General features: G+C 48.3%; 1 protein-coding gene across 7 annotated transcripts in view; it reads left to right on the plus strand.

Moving 5' to 3' along the window:
- The window catches only part of LOC137424912 (uncharacterized), a 130,427-nt gene that overhangs the window by 81,486 nt on the left and 28,326 nt on the right, over positions 1 to 20,615 (plus strand). For 5 of the 7 annotated variants that reach the window (XM_068112809.2, XM_078776080.1, XM_068112807.2 and 2 more), the window contains 3 exons: positions 3,146 to 3,186; positions 3,312 to 3,419; positions 10,165 to 10,272. In XM_068112809.2, coding sequence (XP_067968910.2) covers positions 3,146 to 3,186; positions 3,312 to 3,419; positions 10,165 to 10,272 — 257 coding nt within the window. Of the gene's footprint in view, positions 1 to 3,145; positions 3,187 to 3,311; positions 3,420 to 5,481; positions 5,566 to 10,164; positions 10,273 to 20,615 lie in introns of all 7 variants that reach the window. The other 2 variants (XM_078776077.1, XM_078776078.1) reach the window with 1 other exon arrangement.

The following is a 20,615-nucleotide window of genomic DNA, read 5'->3' on the forward strand; positions in this document are numbered from 1 at the left end:
AAAGGTGTCATTCAAATGCTCCAGCAAACATGGTGCAGTGCAGTGTGGCCAATAATGCTGCCTCTTTGTATGAACATGTTACGTGGCAAATCAAACCATTCAATTGATACCACTTAGGAACACACTGCCGCAGAAGCAAAATTGACATGTCCTTCATGGAGTGACTGAGATACAAATTAGTTGTAAGGAAAGATTCTCTTTTTCTCCATGGTGTTGTGTTTGTTCCACGTAGGCATATCAAACTGTTTCACACACCCTTGAAAAGTTGAGCATTTTAGCTGGCATCTGGTAGCCTCCTGATGCCTCCTTGTGGCAATTCATTCACAATCACCACCTATGCCTCAAATAAAATGATTCGGTTGTGAGTAATAATAAAATAAATATTTCCCCTCTTTGCTGTAATAAAATAATATAAAATAAATGTGAGTAATATAAAATATTAAATATATATATTTTAATTTAATAAAATTTTAAATAAATACATTTTAAATAAAATTTTATAAAAAATAAAATTTTAAATAAATAAAATAAATTTAATAAAATATAAAATATAAAATAATGTGAGTAATAAATATATATATATATATATATATATATATTAAAAAGTAATAATAAAATAAAATTTAAAATGTTGAAAATAAATGTCAGCCACCACCTTGAAGGATTCGAATGTAGGACTAATTTGGATAGAGGAAGAGACATTATTCCACAGACAGGTGAAAAGGGGGACAAAGTGCATTAGTAACTACAGGGTGAGTCATAAGTCCCAGGACACGGTTTCAGCTGCTTATACAAGATTTGTTTATACCATCTACCAGGGTTTTTATTATACCATTATACCATCATCTACTAATAAGCTCAATATCAGTTTGCGTGTTTGTACAGATGTCTGTCCCCCTTCATAAGGGTAGGTTTTAAAGGCCAATCTTTTAACACGAATGTGTGTTCACTGTAGTCTATTTTGGAGGTAAAAACAAACTCGAAAAACATTTTCCATAAAAGAGTAAGTATGTCTGTTCTATTGGGATTGTAGATGGTGGCTTGCAAGCTGATCCTCAAGGGTGGTGTAAAGAAGCGTTAAAAAACAAAAAAATACAAGGCGCAGGGAGGTGAAATTCGCTGCACGTGATGTGCAATGCGCACAGAGTAAAACAAGTGTTCATTTATGTCCATAGGATGTCTAATAAATAACGAATATATAAGCACACCAGAAACTAGGCCGAAGCTTCAGACTTTGGCATGCTCACGAGGCTGCACCATCAAATAAACTGTTCCAACCTGTCATCTTGACGGGCTCTTTACTAATTATAACATATTACAGTAATAACAGTAGTACATAATAACAAGAGTTATAATAACATGCTACAGTAATACAACAATCAGAATGCCTCCTTGTGCCAAAAGTGCCATGACAATGGCGGAAGTCATACAGATGCACTTGATGTCTGTCTCAGGAGGTATTGTAATTGTTGTATTACTGTAACTAGTGAGGTACCCGTGCTACGCACGGGTGGGAGGCCATAAGCAAACAGACAATGCAGAAACGGCGAATGCTAAAGCATGAAACCAATAAATTCCACATTCCTGTAGCACCCTCAGTCGCACGTCCGACATGGACAGCAAGTTTGTGAAGGACTTCCATGAAAAACGTACCCGTTCGCAAACAAACAGGTCGACAAGTGGCAAACTTGATTGGTTGTGATGAAGTAAAATGCCATAATACTTTGTCCAACCACTGTCAGACACCGGTTTACGTCGGGGATACGTTCCTGAGAATTGTGATGAATCAAAGCAATTTTTCTCATAAGAATTATTGGAATAAGTGGAGGATGCGTTCCTAACATCGCTACTTCACGTATTATATTTCGCTTTCAACACGAATGACTACATATGTATATATAAACAGGAATGACCGTATGGTGGTCACAACCTGTGACAAAATCTGGTAACGGGCCATTTGGGAAACGAGCATGAGCACTCTTAAAAAATGGCCAGCGCAATTGGGAAACGCATATTTAATGCGCTATTATAATATTAACTTGACAGCTCTCATCCATGTTAGTCTCCACCACGGTTATTTCAGAACAAACTGATTTGTCACATGGTCACAGATTGTTTAACCCCAATATGGGACCGTTCAAAAATTACGTAATGCTATTTTGTTCGGGAGGTGTGTACAGTGCGTGCTGATGGGCTTGATTAAACCTTACTAATAATTTTTATTAGACATTGATAATTTTCTGGGTTCTTCATCGTAGCACTCGACCCAAACAAAGCCAATGGAAATCTAACGCAACAAACCTGGGCAGTGTATATTCAGCAGAGACCTACAGGTCTGATGTCTTATGCCCACGAGAAAACCAATATGGCGGCCATATTATTTTGTCTGGGTGCCATGGTGGGTGGAGTTGAGTCGCAAATGTGGGTGGGGTCCAGCAGCTGACACCTTTATCTCCAATGCATCTAGGTACCTATCTAATTTTCATATAAGCTTATCTACTGTTTCTGCTGCTACTGCCTTTCAAGGGAGACCATTTCATGCATTAACTACTCTTTAAGTGAAAGATGCTTACGTAATTACAACAATCTTAACTCTCCTATGCTTTACTCTGAGGCTGGTCCTATCACTGCCCATTTTGCTGAATAACTCTTCTGCACTTATTTTGTCTGTGCCCTTCATTATGTTAAACATCTCTGAAATGTATAAAGCACTGTCTCCTTTAGCTGCTCCTCATAGCTGAGTCTAGCTAGGCCCGGAATCAATCTAGTAGACCTGCGCTGAACCCTCCATGTGACATTTGTATCCTTCCTGTGATGTGGTGACGAAAACTGCACAAGATATTATAGATGGGGCCTCACTACATTTCTGTACAGGGTTAAACCATTTCTTTTGATTTCTACAAATACAACCTAAAACCCTGTTTGCTTTACCTATCATTGCCTGGCATTATCTTGTCTGCTTACCACCCACATCTTCTGTGTGACAAGCTCCATTAAATGGAATGAGGATGTGAAATGCAGTGTTTGGATCCAAAGTAAATAACATGTGGATTTTACGGAAGATATTATTAAATACATGGATGCATTAGGTCTTCTTCTTATCCAGGGTTCTAACATAAATATTAACAGTGATTTTTGTTTTTAGATATGAGAAATGTCATGTTTATGACACAGTCGACGAAGAAGGTAAGAAATCATTTGTTTCATAATTTTGTTTGACATTTGTTCAATTGTTATTGCCTATTCAATGATAAGTCGTCAATTATGAAGAAAATAGCAATTGAACTGCTGTTGTTTCCACAAATGTGCAGACAGAGTGCCTCTTTCGAATGAGGAACAGATTAATGAGAATGAAGAGATTCAAATATATGAGCCAGTCTATGAAGACCCAGACAAAAAAGTAATGACTAATACTGAAGGTACAAAAGTCATGCTTTTATTCCCTCACACCTGTGAATCTGTGATTTTGTGCCACTACTATAACATCAATATTTGTCATAATTACTTACCTTTGCTGCCTTTTCGCATGATGTTCTTTTAATTTTTACGGTGTAGCCCATAGGGTAAAGCCATCTAAAACAGTGTTTGGCTGTCCGTATACCTGTATGTTTGTCTGTCCGTATGTATGTGTGTACGTACGTACGTATGTATGTATATATGTATGTATGTATGTATGTATGTCACTCACAAACGTACACCAATCAGAGCTGATTATCTGGTCACATGACAGGGATGATGTGATTACGTCTGTGATGTCATTCCAGCGTACGAGGGCTGCCTCCACACACCGCCGTTATTATTTCTATGCCGTTCAGGCCGAACATATCGTCAAACCTGTCATATATCACAACCTGCATGCTCTACCTTTACTCTTTTCATTCAGTGTGTAACACAAACAAACCGATTGTTAAAATGACCATCAAATATCGAAAGCATAAGCGTTACGGCTCTTCCAACAACACAGCATGTATAGGCCTTAGGCTTCATACCTTCATGCCTCACCTGCAGGCTGCTTCAGGCAAATTAGCCAGGGTTTCTTAATGCAATAGTATCGTTTTAGTAATAATAATAACGTTAATAATAATAATGATATAGTAAATATAATTGTAACATTGCAATCCCTTTGACGTGACTGCAAAGTTACTGGATTGAAGCGGTGTATGGTTCATGGATGACTCATTGAGAAGCGATGTACTAATTATCGTGGGAGTAAGGAATTAGCCTCGGTTTATTAATTCAGTGACATTGTCTTCATAATAATAATAACATTAATAATAATAATAATAATATAGTAAATATAATTGTAACATTGCAATCCCTGTGTCGTGACTGCAAGGTTGCTGCATTGAAGCGGTGTATGGTTCATTGATGACTCTATGAGAATCTGTATTCTGATAACTGCTAACAAGCCGTAACTAATTTGCTGGGGTTGGTGGCGGTGGTTGGTGGGGGTGGGGAGGGAGGAAGTTGGGGTGGGGAAGGAAGTTGGGGGGAGGAGTAGAGAGTTGGAGGTCGGAGTGGGGGAGGAGGATCGTCAACCGTGCATGAAAAGCTGGAATGCTCAACGCCTGCAACTAACACGTCACATCTTAACCAAGGTCGCTCATCGTGTTCTTGAGCTCTTCTAACAAATATTGCTGTGATGTAAAGGCGTCACTTTGATAGTGTTGACTAACTGACTAACATATAGATTATAGAATAACCCAGTGTGTCAATGCAATCTCTTCACTTCCATGGTGACAGACAGCTTAGAGACTTAGAGTACTTCAAAAAATTTTAATACTTACATTATTTGCTAACTGGTATCTCCACCCGGGTCATAGTTTCCTCTTCAACTGAAGTATAAAACAAGCCCTGCTACGCCACTGTTAGACTTTCAGTCTTGTTTAATCTCAATTAGCACTATTGCCATGAAAAGCATTTACAATTGACTACCATAGATATTGTGGTAATGTCAAATACAAACCACTTCACTGTTATGGTACCAGGGACCACGTGTTACAACAGCTATTGCTTGAGGGATCGTGACATGTTTCCATCAATCAGAGACAAAACCAGTTCCACTCCAGATTGTTTTTCATCCAAATCATGCTGTGGATGAAAACCAGATCCAGTTTTTTGTACATATATATTTTTTCGAACTGGACAAACAATCAGTGTGGAGAGAAATGGGGGACAAGAAAGGACCAGATGGATACAGAAGGATACTCACAGGGAGGAAAAATTGGAAATTTGGAAGGAGGGGTTGGGGGAGAGGGTTAACGAGGATAGAAAGGATCATGCTTTTGGATTGGGGATGTTCTAATATGGTGGGGAATAGTTGTCTTGAACACCTGTAAGGAAGAATGAGATTAGAGAGAATGTGGAAGCTGGTTCCATAGGTGGGAAAGAAGAGGAACGAATGAGTGGAGGTGAGCAATGATCCTGGATTTAGGTTGTTTCACCAGAAGGGGATGATGGTGGCCTGTGTGTACCCTGCAGAAACCTGTGGTGAACAAAGCATGGAAAGAGCAAAGGGTGCAAGACCAGAGAGGAAGAGCAACAAGACAGAGAGACCACCGACCTGTCTGTTTTTTTTTTTTTTTTTTTTTTTTTTTGTATACAAGATCAAGTCTCGTGAAAGAGCTAACATTAATCACACAAAAAGTCAAACCGACACAAAAAACACAAAATAAGGGGAGCGGTAGACAAGATGGGGAGAGAGGGGGAAGGACACAAACACAACATTTGAGAGCAGGGACATCAAGAGAACTGTGGGAGGGAGAGGGCTTGGTGGGAGGTGGGAGAGGTATAAAACATATGGACACTGCAAGGACTTCCAGGAAGGAAGTTGGAATTTCAAAAAAGTGGATCTGGGGTGAATTAGCGGGGGTAGAAAAGATCAAGGTTTTGGATGGGGGAAGATAAGAGATGGTGGTGAACAGCTGTTTTAAAGACCTGGAGGGAGGAGTGGGATTGAAGGGAGTGGGGGAGTTTGTTCCAGAGGTGGGAGAAAAGGGGAATGGAGGAGTGAAGGTGAGCAGAGAGTCTTGATTTTGGCAGTTTAACCATAAGAGAGTTGCAGGCAGATCTTGTGCGACCTGTAGGATTATTTGGGGGACAGAGCACAGAGAGAGCTGGGGGAGCAAGGCCGGAGAGGAGTCGGTAGAAGACAGAAAGACCACCAACCTGCCTGCGGTGAGTGAGTGAAAGGCCCTCGGAGTTAGCTTCATCACAGGAGATTCCAATGATTCTGAAAGCTTTGGTTTCAACAGCGTGAAGCCGAGCTAGGTGTGAGGCAGGAGCACCAGTCCAGAGGGGGGAACAGTATTCCATTGAGCTGCGGATGAAAAAGTGATGATTGTGATGGGAAAGTGATAGACCCATAGACTGAGCGTCATCACAGCAGGAGATTCCAATGAGCTTCAAGGCCTTGGTTTCCACAGCGTCAAGCTGAGCAGTGTGTAAAGCAGGGGAGCCAACCCAGAGGGGAGAGCAGTACTCCATCATGCTGTGGATGAAGGCCTTGTAGGTGGATAGGAATTTGGATGTACCAAGGATGGACTTTGAATGACGGAGGATGTCCAGTCGGGGCCTGGCTTTGGAGGCCAATTTTGAAATGTGGTTTGCCCAAGAAAGATCGTGGCTGATAGTGAGCCCCAGGAGTTTGAGTGACCGAACTTCCTCGAGAGGATTGTTCAGAAAGTATATTGGTGGGGAGGAGGTGTTGGTCAAATGTTCTTTCGGAGAGGGAGAGGGGCAGTGAGAATGTGAGATTTCTCATGATTGAAAGACATATTCCAAGTGTTTGATCATTTTACGATTTTTGTCAAGCTCTGAAGAGAGGGAAGAGGCTGGAGTCTGCTTATCTGAATGACGAGGGATGTCAGAGCACAGGTTGGAGTCATCAGCAAATAGATAAGGAGGATTTTCCAGGGAGTCAGAGAGATCATTGATGAAGATCAGGAACAGGGCTTGGCCGAGAACACTGCCTTGGGGCACTCCAGCCTTATCAGGGAGAGGAGATTAAAAGATTCCTTTAGAGCCACACTTTGGTTACAAGAGCAAAGGAAGTTAGTAAGCCATGTGTGGAGTTGGCCTTGGATGCCATAGGCAGAGAGTTTGGAGAGCAAGGCGGGGTGGCAGACTGTATCAAAAGCATGAGATATGGCCAGAGAGATGGCCCTCATCTCTTGTCCGACATTGAGGGCCTCCATCCCATTGTTGGGTGAGTAGAGGCAGCATGTCCAAGGTAGAGTGAATGACGTGGTCTGAATACAAATTGGTGATCTGAGATGAGGCTATTGGAGAAAAGGAAGGACTTCATATCAACTGCGATGATGGATTCCATAACCTTGCTGATGATTGGAAGTAAGCTAATAGGTCTGTAGTTAAAGGGATCCATTTTTGCACATTTTTTGGCTGACATTTAGTGCAGTGATGTTGGCTGATTTCCAAGCAGATGGGAGATGACCTAGGTAGGGTAAATGGTAGGGTGAAAATGGCAGAGAGAGGATGTGCCAAAGCAGCAGAACAGGTTTTTAAGACATGTGAGCTGATTGCACCATCCGGTCCAGCAGCAGAGTTAGAGGCGAGGGTTGAAAGAACCGTCTCCACCTTCTCAGGTGCAAAATACACAGAGACCAGGAGCAGTTTTGTACTGCAGGGAAGGATGGGAACCTGAGTGAGAGGTTGGGGACACAAGATTTCAAACCAGACATTGAATTGAAGCATTCGGCCTTTTACGAGCGGAGTAGGCTGTGGTGCCATTTCAAGTGACCAGGTTTTAGTGACCAGAGGAGGGAGTCAAGTTTGAAAGTGTATTCTTGAGTTTGGACAGATGTTGTTTTCTGGCTCTGCTTTGAGTGGATACGCACTTGCTGCGGGGGTCTTGGAATCAACTGAGATTGCTTTCCAGGCAGAGAAAGCATGTTGTTTCAGAGCTACTGCCTCACCCCAAGATTCAGTGTACCATGGGCGGGAAGAAGGGTAGGACAATTGAAGCCAAGATGGGATGAATGTGTGCTTGAGAGGGGGGGGGGGGGGAGAGGAGGGGAGGGAGAGGGGAAGAGAGGAGGAGAGAGGGGAGAGAGAGTAGAGAGAGAGGGGAGAGAGAGAGGGGAGAGAGGGGAGAGAGAGAGGGGAGAGAGAGAGGGGAGAGAGAGAGGGGAGAGAGAGAGGGGAGAGAGAGAGGGGAGAGAGAGTAGAGAGAGAGGGGGAGAGAGAGAGGGGAGAGAGAGAGGGGGAGAGAGAGAGGGGGAGAGAGAGGGGGGGAGAGAGAGGGGAAGAGAGGAGGGGAGAGGGGAGAGAGAGGGGGAGAGGGGAAGAGAGAGGGGGAGAGGGGGAGAGAGAGAGGGGGAGAGAGAGAGGGGAGAGAGAGAGGGGAGAGAGAGAGGGGAGAGAGAGAGGGAGAGAGGGGGAGAGAGAGAGGGGGGGAGAGAGAGAGAGGGGGGGAGAGAGGAGGGGAGGGAGAGGGGAAGAGAGGAGGAGAGATGGGAGAGAGAGTAGAGAGAGAGGGGAGAGAGAGAGGGGAGAGAGAGTAGAGAGAGAGGGGAGAGAGAGAGGGGAGAGAGAGAGAGAGGGGAGAGAGAGAGGGGAGAGAGAGAGGGGAGAGAGAGAGGGGAGAGAGAGAGGGGAGAGAGAGAGGGGAGAGAGAGAGGGGAGAGAGAGAGGGGAGAGAGGAGTAGAGAGAGAGGGGGAGAGAGAGAGGGGGAGAGGGGGAGAGAGAGAGGGGGGAGAGAGAGGGGGGAGAGAGAGGGGGGAGAGAGAGAGAGGGGGGACTGAGAAAGGGGGGACTGAGAAAGGGGGGGGACTGAGAAAGGGGGGGGGGACTGAGAAAGGGGGGGACTGAGAGAGGGGGAACTGAGAGATGGGGGAGTGAGAGATGGGGGACTGAGAGATGGGAGAGAGAGAGAGAGAGAGAGAGAGAGAAAGAAAGAAAGAAAGAAAGAAAGAAAGAAAGAAAGAAAGAAAAAAAAAAAAAAGAAGAAGAAATAACAACATAAGGAGTGAGAGTGAGTGTACATTTCTGTGGAAGAATTCCCAGGCTGAGTTAATATCGGTGATAGTAAATGTGGGAGACGAATCGTGAAGAGAGATGGCTGCCGCTAGCAGTCCCTTCCAATCAACCTGGGTGAATTGCCAGACTCACCTGTATACTAAGGCAGCTCTCTGAAAATAACCAGAGAGATATTGACTCTCACAAACACATGAACCAATTGGAGCAGAGGAAGGGCAGAAGACATTTGAAATCACCAACAACCTTGTATATGTCCCGTTTAATCAGCCATCTTGTGTCCCTTCTACATCGAATGCTGTTCTTTCTCATGATCTTACCTTTGGCCTGATAATCGCCACCTGTAAAGTGACATAAGTAAGGTGACAATAAGTAAAGACAACCATGACAATTACAACTCCAATTCTCTGAATGTACTACACATACATACATATACGCATACATACATACATACATGCATACATATACGCATACGTACAAACATACATACATACATATACGCATACGTACATACATACATACATACATATACGCATACGTACAAACATACATACGTACATACATATATGCATACGTACAAACATACATACATACATACATATACACATACGTACATACATACATACATACATACATACATACATACATATACACATACGTACAAACAAACATACATACGTACAAGCATACATACATACATGCATACATACTTGCACACAAACATACATATGTACAGTACATACTCATACATACACACATACACACACAGATATGCATACATACACACACACAAACATACATATGTACAGTACATACTCATACATACACACATACACACACAGATATGCATACATACACACACACATACATATTTTGTGGGCTAATTCAGGGAAAGTTTTGGCATGTTATTCATGAATTGGATGGCGAGGCCTGACATTCTACTGAAGGTAGCAGGCAGCCAGAGATATGGAAATTAAGGATTCGAACATTTAGTTTATAGTTTGCCTGAGTCCAACCCAGACTGGACAGCTCCAAGGCAAATGTGCTACCTGTGCACCATCCTGTGAGACTCTGACAATCTTCGAGAATCTTGATAATTATATTTTGACTAATTTGTTTTTTGCTGACATGAAAGATAACATACTCTCCTGTTTTGATGCATCAAACAGACATCTATGCGTCACCAACTGATTGGAGGAAATCACTTGCTGGACATCATGAAGGTTATTCGACGGGGAATATGATGAACCTACAAAACAAAAGGAAAAATGAAGACGGTAGGAATAGTAAGATATACTTGCGGCTGGACCTTATTTGTTTGTTTGTATCAATTGTCATTGCAGATGTACATACAAACACACATACATACATACATACATACACACACATATGTACACATACATAGACACATACATACACACACACATACATACACACACACATACACACACACATACATACATACGTACACACACACATACATACATACACGCATACATACCCACATACACACACATACACACAGACACACACACATACATACACACATACATACCCACATACACACACATACACACATACACACACATACATACCCACATACATACCCACATACACATACATACCCACATACACATACATGCACACATACATACACACATACACACACATACATACCCACATACATACACACATACACACACATACATACACACATACACACATATGTACACTACACATACATAGACACATACATACACACACACATACATACACACATACACACACACATACATACACACATACATACACACATACATACACACATACATACACACATACATACACACATACATACCCACATACACACACATACATACCTACACACACATGTATACATACACACATATAAACACACATACATACACACATACATACACACACATTCACACATATATACATACACACACACATACACACATACACACACACATACATACACACATACATACACACATACATACACACATATAAACACACATACATACCCACATACACACACATACACACATACATACACACACATACACACATACACACATACATACACACATACATACACACATACATACCCACACACACACACATATATACATACACACATATAAACACACATACATACACACATACATACCTACATACACACACATACATACATCATACTAAAATACTCCATTTGGTGTCTGTCTGTCTGATGATTTTTGACCGTGATACATTCGGTCGTTACTTATCCAATCTCAACCAAACCTGACGGGATGACTCAGGGAAACTCATTGAATACAACAACAACAACATGCATTTTAAAGGCCATTTTCCCTGCTAGAGCGGGGGTTAGCCTTGCGGTCCCCATGACAATCTTCTCCATTTTGCCCTATTTTCTGCATCTCTCCTTGTTAACCCCCTTGCCCGCATTCCCTCTTCCACCATCTTTAGCCAAGTCTTTCTCGGTCTTCCCCGTCCTCTGCTTCCTTCTACATTCATTTCCATCACTCTTCTCAACCAGTCACTTTCATCCTTCCTCAACACATGACCAAACCATCTCAACCTGTTTCTCTTCACAGCATCAATCACAGGCTCTATTCCCATCATCTTTCGCAATTCATCATTTGTCTTCCTCTCTCTCAACGATACTCCGCACATCCGTCGAACCATTCGCATTTCCACCCTTTCCAGCCTTCGTTGCTGCTCTACGTTCATTACCCATGTCTCGCTCCCATAAATCATAACACTTCTCACACATGCAGCATACACCTTTCCCTTCAGCTTCAACGACACTCCCCTCCTCGTCAGCACGCCACTCAGTTCCCGAAACTTCTTCCATGCACATCTCACTCGAGCAACCGTTGCCGAGTCTGATCCACCTTCTCCATTCAGCATGTCTCCGAGGTAGCAAAATGTTTTCACACCTTCCAGCTTCACGCCATCTCCAAGGTCCAACTCAACATTTCCTCCATCTGCAGCTCCCTCTGTGCACACCTTACATTTGACATGAATGTTGTATTGTAGCGGTTACCGCTGGATGTACATATAATCGCCTTGCACCGGCCAGAACACGGCCAGACGCGCCTCTCCCGGGCATGCCCGGACTCACTGTTCCCGGGCACGCCCGAACCTCCCGGGCACGCCCGGTCTCGTCTTTCCCGGGCATGCCCGCTCTCGCCTTTCCAGGGCTCGCCCAGAGCGTCCGGGCATGCCCGCTATCGCCTTTCCAGGGCTCGCCCAGAGCGTCCGGGCACGCCCAGCCTCGACTTGCCAGGCCGCAGCCAAACACGCCCGGGCAGGTCCAGACTCGCCTTTCCAAGGCTCGCCCTTGATACCCGGGCATGCCCGGTATAGCTTTTGCCGGGCAAACTTCCCGACATAAATGTGTATATATATTGTTGCCCGAAAAACGGGCTTGTGAGAATACCTGAGCTGTTTTGTTTCATTAAAGCAACTCGGACGAATTCCGTCTTTGGTCGCGTCAATTCTTTCGACTCGCGTTGGAGCGCAGTTCCTTCATTGGTGACCTACCGACATGGATACGGCAGTGACGCTTAAACTGCCTACCTTCTGGGAGACTCACGCGGCTGTTTGGTTCGCCCAGCGAGGCATCACCGCAGACGACACCCGCTTCCACCATGTTGTGGCGGCGCTCGGTTCCACCACCGCGGCCCGCGCCTTGAGCCTCCTCCAGCACCCGCCGGCTGCTGACAAATACGACGCGCTGAAGACGCTCCTCCTCGGCGCTTTCGCCCTCTCACCGGCAGCACGCGCACGGCGCCTGCTTGACCTGCCCGAGCTCGGCGACACGCGCCCGTCCGAGCGCATGGACTATATGCTCTCGTTGCTCGGCGAGCACTCTCCGGCATTCCTGTTCCGGGAGCTGTTCCTCCGTCAGCTGCCTAACCCGGTACGCCTCGCCCTGGCTGGCACGTTGATCACGGATTCCCGCGCCCTCGCCAGGGAAGCCGATAAGATCTCCTCGGCGGGCCAGCACATCGGCGCGGTTAGCTGGAGCCCGCCGCCGTCCGAGGCGACGCCCATGACGCCCGAGCGCCCTGCGCGGTTGGAGGCCGAACTGCCGGTGCAACTGGCGGCCGCCACGCCGCACCGCCCGCTTCCGACACGACGGCCGGGGCCTCCACCTGACCGGGCGTGGTGTTATTACCACGCCAGGTTCGGACACAAGGCTCGGACGTGCCGGCCCCCGTGCACTTTCGGCAGGTCGGGAAACGGCCGGGCCGGCGTTCATTCCCAGCCATGAGCGCCGGCCACTCGGGCAACTTGCTGTTTATTCGGGACAAAGCGTCTGGACGGCGTTTCCTGTGCGACACCGGCGCCCAACTGAGCGTCATACCTGCCTCCGAGCAGGACAGGCTGGACGCAGTTTGCGGCCCCTCTTTGGTCGCTGCTAATGGCTCGGCCATACGCACTTTCGGCCCACGCGTCGTCACCCTCTGCTTCGGCAGCCAGCGCTTTCAATGGACTTTTGTTACCGCCAGCGTCCCCGTGGCTTTGCTGGGCGCCGACTTCCTCTGCGCGCACGGGCTGCTGGTCGACGTCAAACGACGTCGCCTTGTCCACGCCGAGACCTTCAGCTCCCTGGCGTGCACAATGAGCAGCTCCGCGCCGACCAAACTGGCGTGCGCCCTCCCGGCAACGAACGAGTTCGCTCGCCTGCTCGTGGAATTCCCGGCCCTCACGCGGCCGACGTTTTCGGCCGTCGCGGTGCGGCACGGGATCGAGCACCACATACCCACTACGGGCCCGCCGGTCTACGCCAGGGCCCGCCGCCTCGACCCAGCCAAGCTCGCCGTGGCAAAGGCCGAATTCGACGCATTGGAGCACCTCGGCATCGTGCGGCGCTCCGATAGCGCGTGGGCCTCGCCACTGCACATCATGCCAAAGCCGGGGGGTGGATGGCGCCCGTGTGGCGACTACCGCCGTCTCAATGACGCTACCACCCCCGACAGGTACCCGATCCCGCATATTCAGGACTTTTCCGCCCGTTTGGCGGGACGGGTCATCTTTTCGAAAATTGACCTGATACGGGGCTACCACCAGGTACCTGTCCGGGCGGCCGACGTCCCGAAGACGGCCGTCATCACGCCGTTCGGCCTGTTCGAATTTTTGCGGATGCCGTTTGGCTTCAAGAACGCGGCCCAGGCATTCCAGCGCTTGATGGACGGCGTGCTGCGCGACCTGCCGTTTCTTTTCGTCTATCTGGACGACATCCTCGTCGCCAGCACGTCCCGCGCCGAGCACCTCCTCCACCTCCGAACACTGTTCGGTCGCCTCAGCGAGCACGGCTTAATTGTCAACCCGGTCAAATGCCACTTCGGCGCGACGACCGTTGACTTTTTGGGCCACCGCATCACCAAGACCGGGGCCGTGCCGCTGCCGACCAAGGTCGAGGCCATCACCACGTTCCCGCGTCCCCGTTCCATCAAGGCCCTCCAAGAGTTCCTCGGCATGGTGAATTTCTATCACCGATTCGTGCCCCGCGCTGCTCAGCTCATGCGGCCCCTTTACGAGGCCCTCCGGGGCAAGCCGGCCAAGCATGACATTGTTTGGTCCGCGGCCATGGACGCGGCCTTCGCCAGTGCCAAACGGGCCCTCGCCGACGCAACGCTGCTGGCTCACCCGGTGCTCAACGCGCCCATCGCCCTCACTACGGACGCCTCCAACTACGCGGTGGGCGCCGTCCATGAGCAATGGGTGGACGGGGTTTGGCAGCCACTCGCTTTTTACAGCCGGCAACTCCGGCCGAACGAGTTAAACTACAGCACGTTCGACCGCGAGCTGCTCGGGCTATTCCTGGCCGTTCGCCATTTCAGACACCTCCTGGAGGGCCGCCCGTTCACGGCTTTCGTCGACCACAAGCCGTTGGTCTACGCAATGGCTAAGGTCACGGAGCCGTGGTCGGCCCGCCAGCAGCGCCACCTCTCCGCCGTGTCGGAGTTCACCACGGACATCCAGCACGTCGCCGGCAAAGACAACGCCGTGGCCGATTGCCTTTCGCAGGCCAGCGCGAACGCGGTCCACCTCGGCGTGGACTTCACGCTCATGGCGGCCGACCAGACCACCGACGCCTCGGTGCAGGCACTCCGCGTGGCGGACACGGGCCTCCGCCTGGCCGACATCCCCTTCGCGGGCACCGTCCTGCTCTGCGACATCTGCCAGGGCCAGCCTCGCCCCATCGTGCCCATTTCCTGGCAGCGCCGCATCTTCGCCTCCATCCACGGCCTTTCTCACCCGGGCCGGAAAGCTTCTCAGAAGCTGGTGTCGGCGCGTTTCGTCTGGCACGGCCTTCGACGAAACATCCGCGACTGGGCCAACGCCTGCACGGCCTGCCAGCGAGCCAAGGTCCACCGCCACACCCAGGCCCCGCTGGCACCTTTCGCCGTGCCTGAACGGCGTTTCGACCACGTCCACGTGGACCTGGTGGGTCCCCTGCCCCCCTCGCGGGGGTTCACCCACCTGCTCACCATGGTGGACAGGACCACCAGGTGGCCGGAGGCCGTGCCCCTCACCTCCACCACCACCGCCGACGTGGCGCAGGCGTTCATCGCCACCTGGGTCGCGCGCTTCGGCGCACCAGCGGACATCTCATCCGACCGCGGCCCACAGTTCACGTCTGAGCTTTGGGGCGCGGTCGCCCGTTCGTTGGGGGTCACGCTGCACCGCACCACGGCCTACCACCCCCAAGCCAATGGGTTGTGCGAGCGGTTTCACCGCTCCATGAAGGCTGCACTCATGGCCGGCCTTCAGGACGACGGTTGGGCCGACCGGCTGCCGTGGGTCCTTTTGGGCCTTCGCACGGCCCCCAAGGAAGACCTCCAGGCGTCCGCCGCCGAGCTCGTCTACGGCCAGCCACTCCGCATCCCGGGCGAATTCGTGCCTGACGCTACCAGTCCCTGGTCCGCCGCTCGCCAGCGCTCGGACCTCCAGGAGGCCGCCCGACGATTTGCCCCCGTGCCGACGTCCCGCCACGGTGGCCCCCAGTCCTACGTCCCCCCGGCGCTTCGCACAGCGGAGTACGTCTTTGTGCGTCATGACGCGCACCGGGGGCCACTCCGGCCGCCGTACGATGGGCCCTTCCGGGTCCTGCGACGGGGCGGCAAGTCTTTCATCGTCGACTTCGGCGGCCGGCTGGACCGGATTTCTGTGGACCGCCTCAAACCGGCGCACATGGACGTCGACCGACCACCACGGTTGGCCCTTCCTCTGCGGCGAGGCCGCCCCCCATCCACAGTTCCCCCCGCTCGACCACCCACCACCACGTCAGACCCCTCCCCACGACCCTCCAGGGGTCGCTTCGGCCGGGTCATCCGGACCCCCCTTAAATTGACCCTGCCGGTGCAGGTCGATTCTGGAGGGGCGTGTGTAGCGGTTACCGCTGGATGTACATAATCGCCTTGCACCGGCCAGAACACGGCCAGACGCGCCTCTCCCGGGCATGCCCGGACTCACTGTTCCCGGGCACGCCCGAACCTCCCGGGCACGCCCGGTCTCGTCTTTCCCGGGCATGCCCGCTCTCGCCTTTCCAGGGCTCGCCCAGAGCGTCCGGGCATGCCCGCTATCGCCTTTCCAGGGCTCGCCCAGAGCGTCCGGGCATGCCCGCTATCGCCTTTCCAGGGCACGCCCAGAGCGTCCGGGCATGCCCGCTATCGCCTTTCCAGGGCTCGCCCAGAGCGTCCGGGCATGCCCGCTATCACCTTTCCAGTGCTCGCCCAGAGCGCCCGGGCACGCCCAGCCTCGACTTGCCAGGCCGCAGCCAAACACGCCCGGGCAGGTCCAGACTCGCCTTTCCAAGGCTCGCCCTTGATACCCGGGCATGCCCGGTATAGCTTTTGCCGGGCAAACTTCCCGACATAAATGTGTATATATATTGTTGCCCGAAAAACGGGCTTGTGAGAATACCTGAGCTGTTTTGTTTCATTAAAGCAACTCGGACGAATTCCGTCTTTGGTCGCGTCAATTCTTTCGACTCGCGTTGGAGCGCAGTTCCTTCAGTATCATTGAATGTTGTAGCAAATTCATTTCCCCCACACTCCCCAAGCGGGTTCTCTCTTTCCCCCACCAATGGGGTGACGTGTTGAGGCGTATATCTGTGGTAAGATAGCTTTATCGGGGCGTTTTTCCAAAGCTGCTTCTCATTACAAAAGTGATAACGCTTATGATAATAGCATAATATTAATGATATTATGAAACAATATCCCCACTCCCCAAGGGGTTTTATGACTTGGGATATTGCCCCCCAACTCCCCACTCCTCACCCTCACGGAAGTACATTTTATTATGATTTTATTATGTGAAAAAAAGAATGGTGAGGCATGGTCTGATCTTTTCAATGACCTGATCTAACATACGTAATAGTAATAATAATTGGCAATAATAATAAGGATAATAACATGACCCCTTGCCGCTCCTGTAGTGAGTGGGTTTGCTTGTACACACAATCATACATACACATACTGTGTAGTGCTTATAGAAAGTATACACCCCCTTTCAAATTTTTCACCTTTTGTTGCCTTATAGCCTGGAATGAAATTGCATTAAATCAGACTTTTTCCACCTTTATTTACACATCGTAACCCACAACTTCCAAGTGAAAGACAAATTCTACAACTTTCAGAAAATTAATTAAAAATACAAAAATAGATTATCTTGGTTGGACAAGTGTCCACCCCTCTGAGTTAATACTTGGTGGAAGCACCTTTGAGAGCAAATACAACTGTGAGTCTGTTGGGATATGTCTCTCCCAACTTTGCACACCTTGATTGGGCAATATTTGCCTATTCTTCTGTACAAAACTGTTCAAGCTCAGTCAAGTTGCATGGGGAGCGTTGATGGACAGCAATCTTCAAGTCATGCCACAGATTTTAGATTGGATTTAGGTCGGGGCTCTGACTGGGCCACTCAAGGGCATTTATCTTTTTGTTCCTTAGCCACTCCAGTGTAGCTTTGGCTGTGTGCTTCAGGTCATTGTCATGCTGAAAGGTCAACTTCCATCCCAATTTCAGCTTTCTTGCAGAGGGCAGGTTTTCCTCTAGGATTTTTCTGCATTTTGCTCCATCCATTTTATCTTCTATCTTGACAAGTGCCCCAGTCCCTGCTGATGAGAAGCATCCCCATAACATGATGCTGCCACCACCATGCTTTACAGGAGGGATGGTGTTCTTTGGGTGATGTGCTGTGTGGGGTTTGCACCAAATGTAACATTTTGCATTTAGACCAAAAAGTTCCATCTTGGTTTTGTCACACCACAAAACTTTTTGCGCACATGGTTTAGAATCTCCGGAGTGTTTTTTTTTTGAATACCTAAAATGGGACTCAAGGTGAGCTTCTTTGAGTAATGGCTTCCTGCCACCCTACCATACAAGCCAGACTTGTAGAGTGCTTGGGATATTGTTGTCACATCCACAGTGACCAGTCTTTGCCATAAAGACCTGTAGCTCTTTCAAAGATGCCATTGGCCTCTTGGTGGCTTCTCTGATCAGTCTCCTCCTTGCTTGGTCTTTCATTTTGGAGGGACGGCTTGATCTTGGCAAGGTATTGATGGTACCATACGCCTTCCACTTTTGATTGTCTTGACTGTGCTCCAAGGGATATTCAAGGCCATTGAAATATTTTTATACTGATCCCCTGATCTGTGTGTGCCTTTCCACTACTTTATCCCGGAGAGGTCTTTTGAAAGCTCCTTGGTGCTCATGGTTGAGTCTTTGCTGTGAAATGCACTACCCCGAAGAGAAAACCTACAGAAACGGCTGATTTTATTCTGAAATAATCAGAATCATCACAATTTAACATAGGTGGAGACAAATTAACGTTGTGTGTGATTTTGAAGGTGTTTGGGTACACCTGAGCTAATTTACAAATGCTATTGTAAGGGGTTGGACACTTATCCAACCAACATATTCTAGTTTTGTATTTTTAAACAATTTTCTGAAATTTGTGGAATTTTTTTTTCACTTGTAAATTGTGGGTTAAGATGTGTAAATAAAGGTGGAAAACGTCTGATTTAATGCATTTTAATTACAGGCTATAAGGCAAAAAAAGGTGAAATTTTTGAAAAGGGGTGTGGACTTTCGATAGACACTGTACATACATAAATGCATACATTCATATATACAGTCACGTGAAAAAGTAAGTACACCCCATGTAAAGTTTTGACTTTTTCAACGTATTTCAACATACAGCTATTTGATCTTCATTTCAACAATATTGATAGATAAAGGTGATATAATATAACAAACTAGCAGAAGTACCCGGAATTGCCGGGTGGGGGAGGGGAGGGGGAACGGGGAGGGGAACGGGGGGAGGGGGAAGGGAGAGGGGGAAGGGGATGGGGAGGGGGAGGGGGAGGGGGGAAGGGGAGGGAAAGGGGAGGGGAAGGGTGGATGGGGAGGACGGAGGGGGGAGGGGAAGGGGAGGGAGAGGGGGGAGGAGGAAGGGGAGGGGAGGAAGGGGAGGACAAGTCAACAATGACGTTGCAGTTCTCATGGGAGGAGAGCAGCACAACAATCGCGACATCATCCTGCATCTTCGCAACAACAGCACGAAGCGGATTTTGCAGACTCACCGATCCTGTGATGCCCTCCAGTACCGGTGTTGCCGGGCGGGGGAAGGGAGACCCGTACATTCGCCCTCTCGACTCAAGCTCACTCGGACAAAAGCCTCGCACGAATTACACCGTGAAGGTCCAATGGCCATGTCTATGCCACAAATCAAGTACGTGAGCGAGTCTGGCGCACTGAATTGAAAATATATAGAATGCTCATACTCCGTGAAAATTGTAGCCGCCATCTTGGTTAGCACGACTCGCACGACTCGACCAACTCGCTTCGCGGATCTCGTTTGTTTTGAACGTGTCCCAGATTTTAAAAGCGAGACAACTGTTAAAATGCCATTTTGTGTGGCAATAAACTGCTCCAATCGGTTTAGGAAGGGCTGTGGAAAGACGTTTCACAGCTGTTTCAAAGACGTTTAATTCATATCGCACAAAATCGACAAAAATCGACACAAAACACAATCGCACAAAAGGTGAAAAAACGCAATAGCTTTTCGCTCTGAATTACGTGCAAACGCGTGACGGAAATCACCATCGCCCAGCATCGAGTGCCAACCAAGAGGGCCTATGTGGTGTGAATGGCAATGGTCATTCTATATATTTTCCGTTCAGTGGTCTGGCAGCAAGGATGGAACATCATGTGATCGCTCTGAGCGAATCAGCGAGCTGCTCTGGCACATGCTGAGATTCCGTGTATAATGTTCCTCGCTGAAATGCGCTGAGGTAAATATGAACAAAAAATATGGCTCTCGTCAAATATTTTTAGGTAGGCCATGCCCTTCCCAAGCTCAATGGCCATGTCTATGCCAAATATCAAGCACATGAGCCTCTCCGTTTAGGAGTCTATCGGTAACATACACACACACACACACACACACACACACACACACACACACACACAAACTGTGTTTTATTTATATAGATATCATGAAACATTTACATTTTGTAGTCCATTGTATAATTTAAATAAACATAAATGCAAATTTCGCATGTGGAAAAAGTAAG

Source organism: Myxine glutinosa, chromosome 4, assembly GCF_964187855.1.
Source record: "Myxine glutinosa chromosome 4, kmMyxGlut1.1, whole genome shotgun sequence".
In the NCBI taxonomy this organism is placed as follows: Eukaryota; Metazoa; Chordata; class Myxini; order Myxiniformes; family Myxinidae; genus Myxine; species Myxine glutinosa.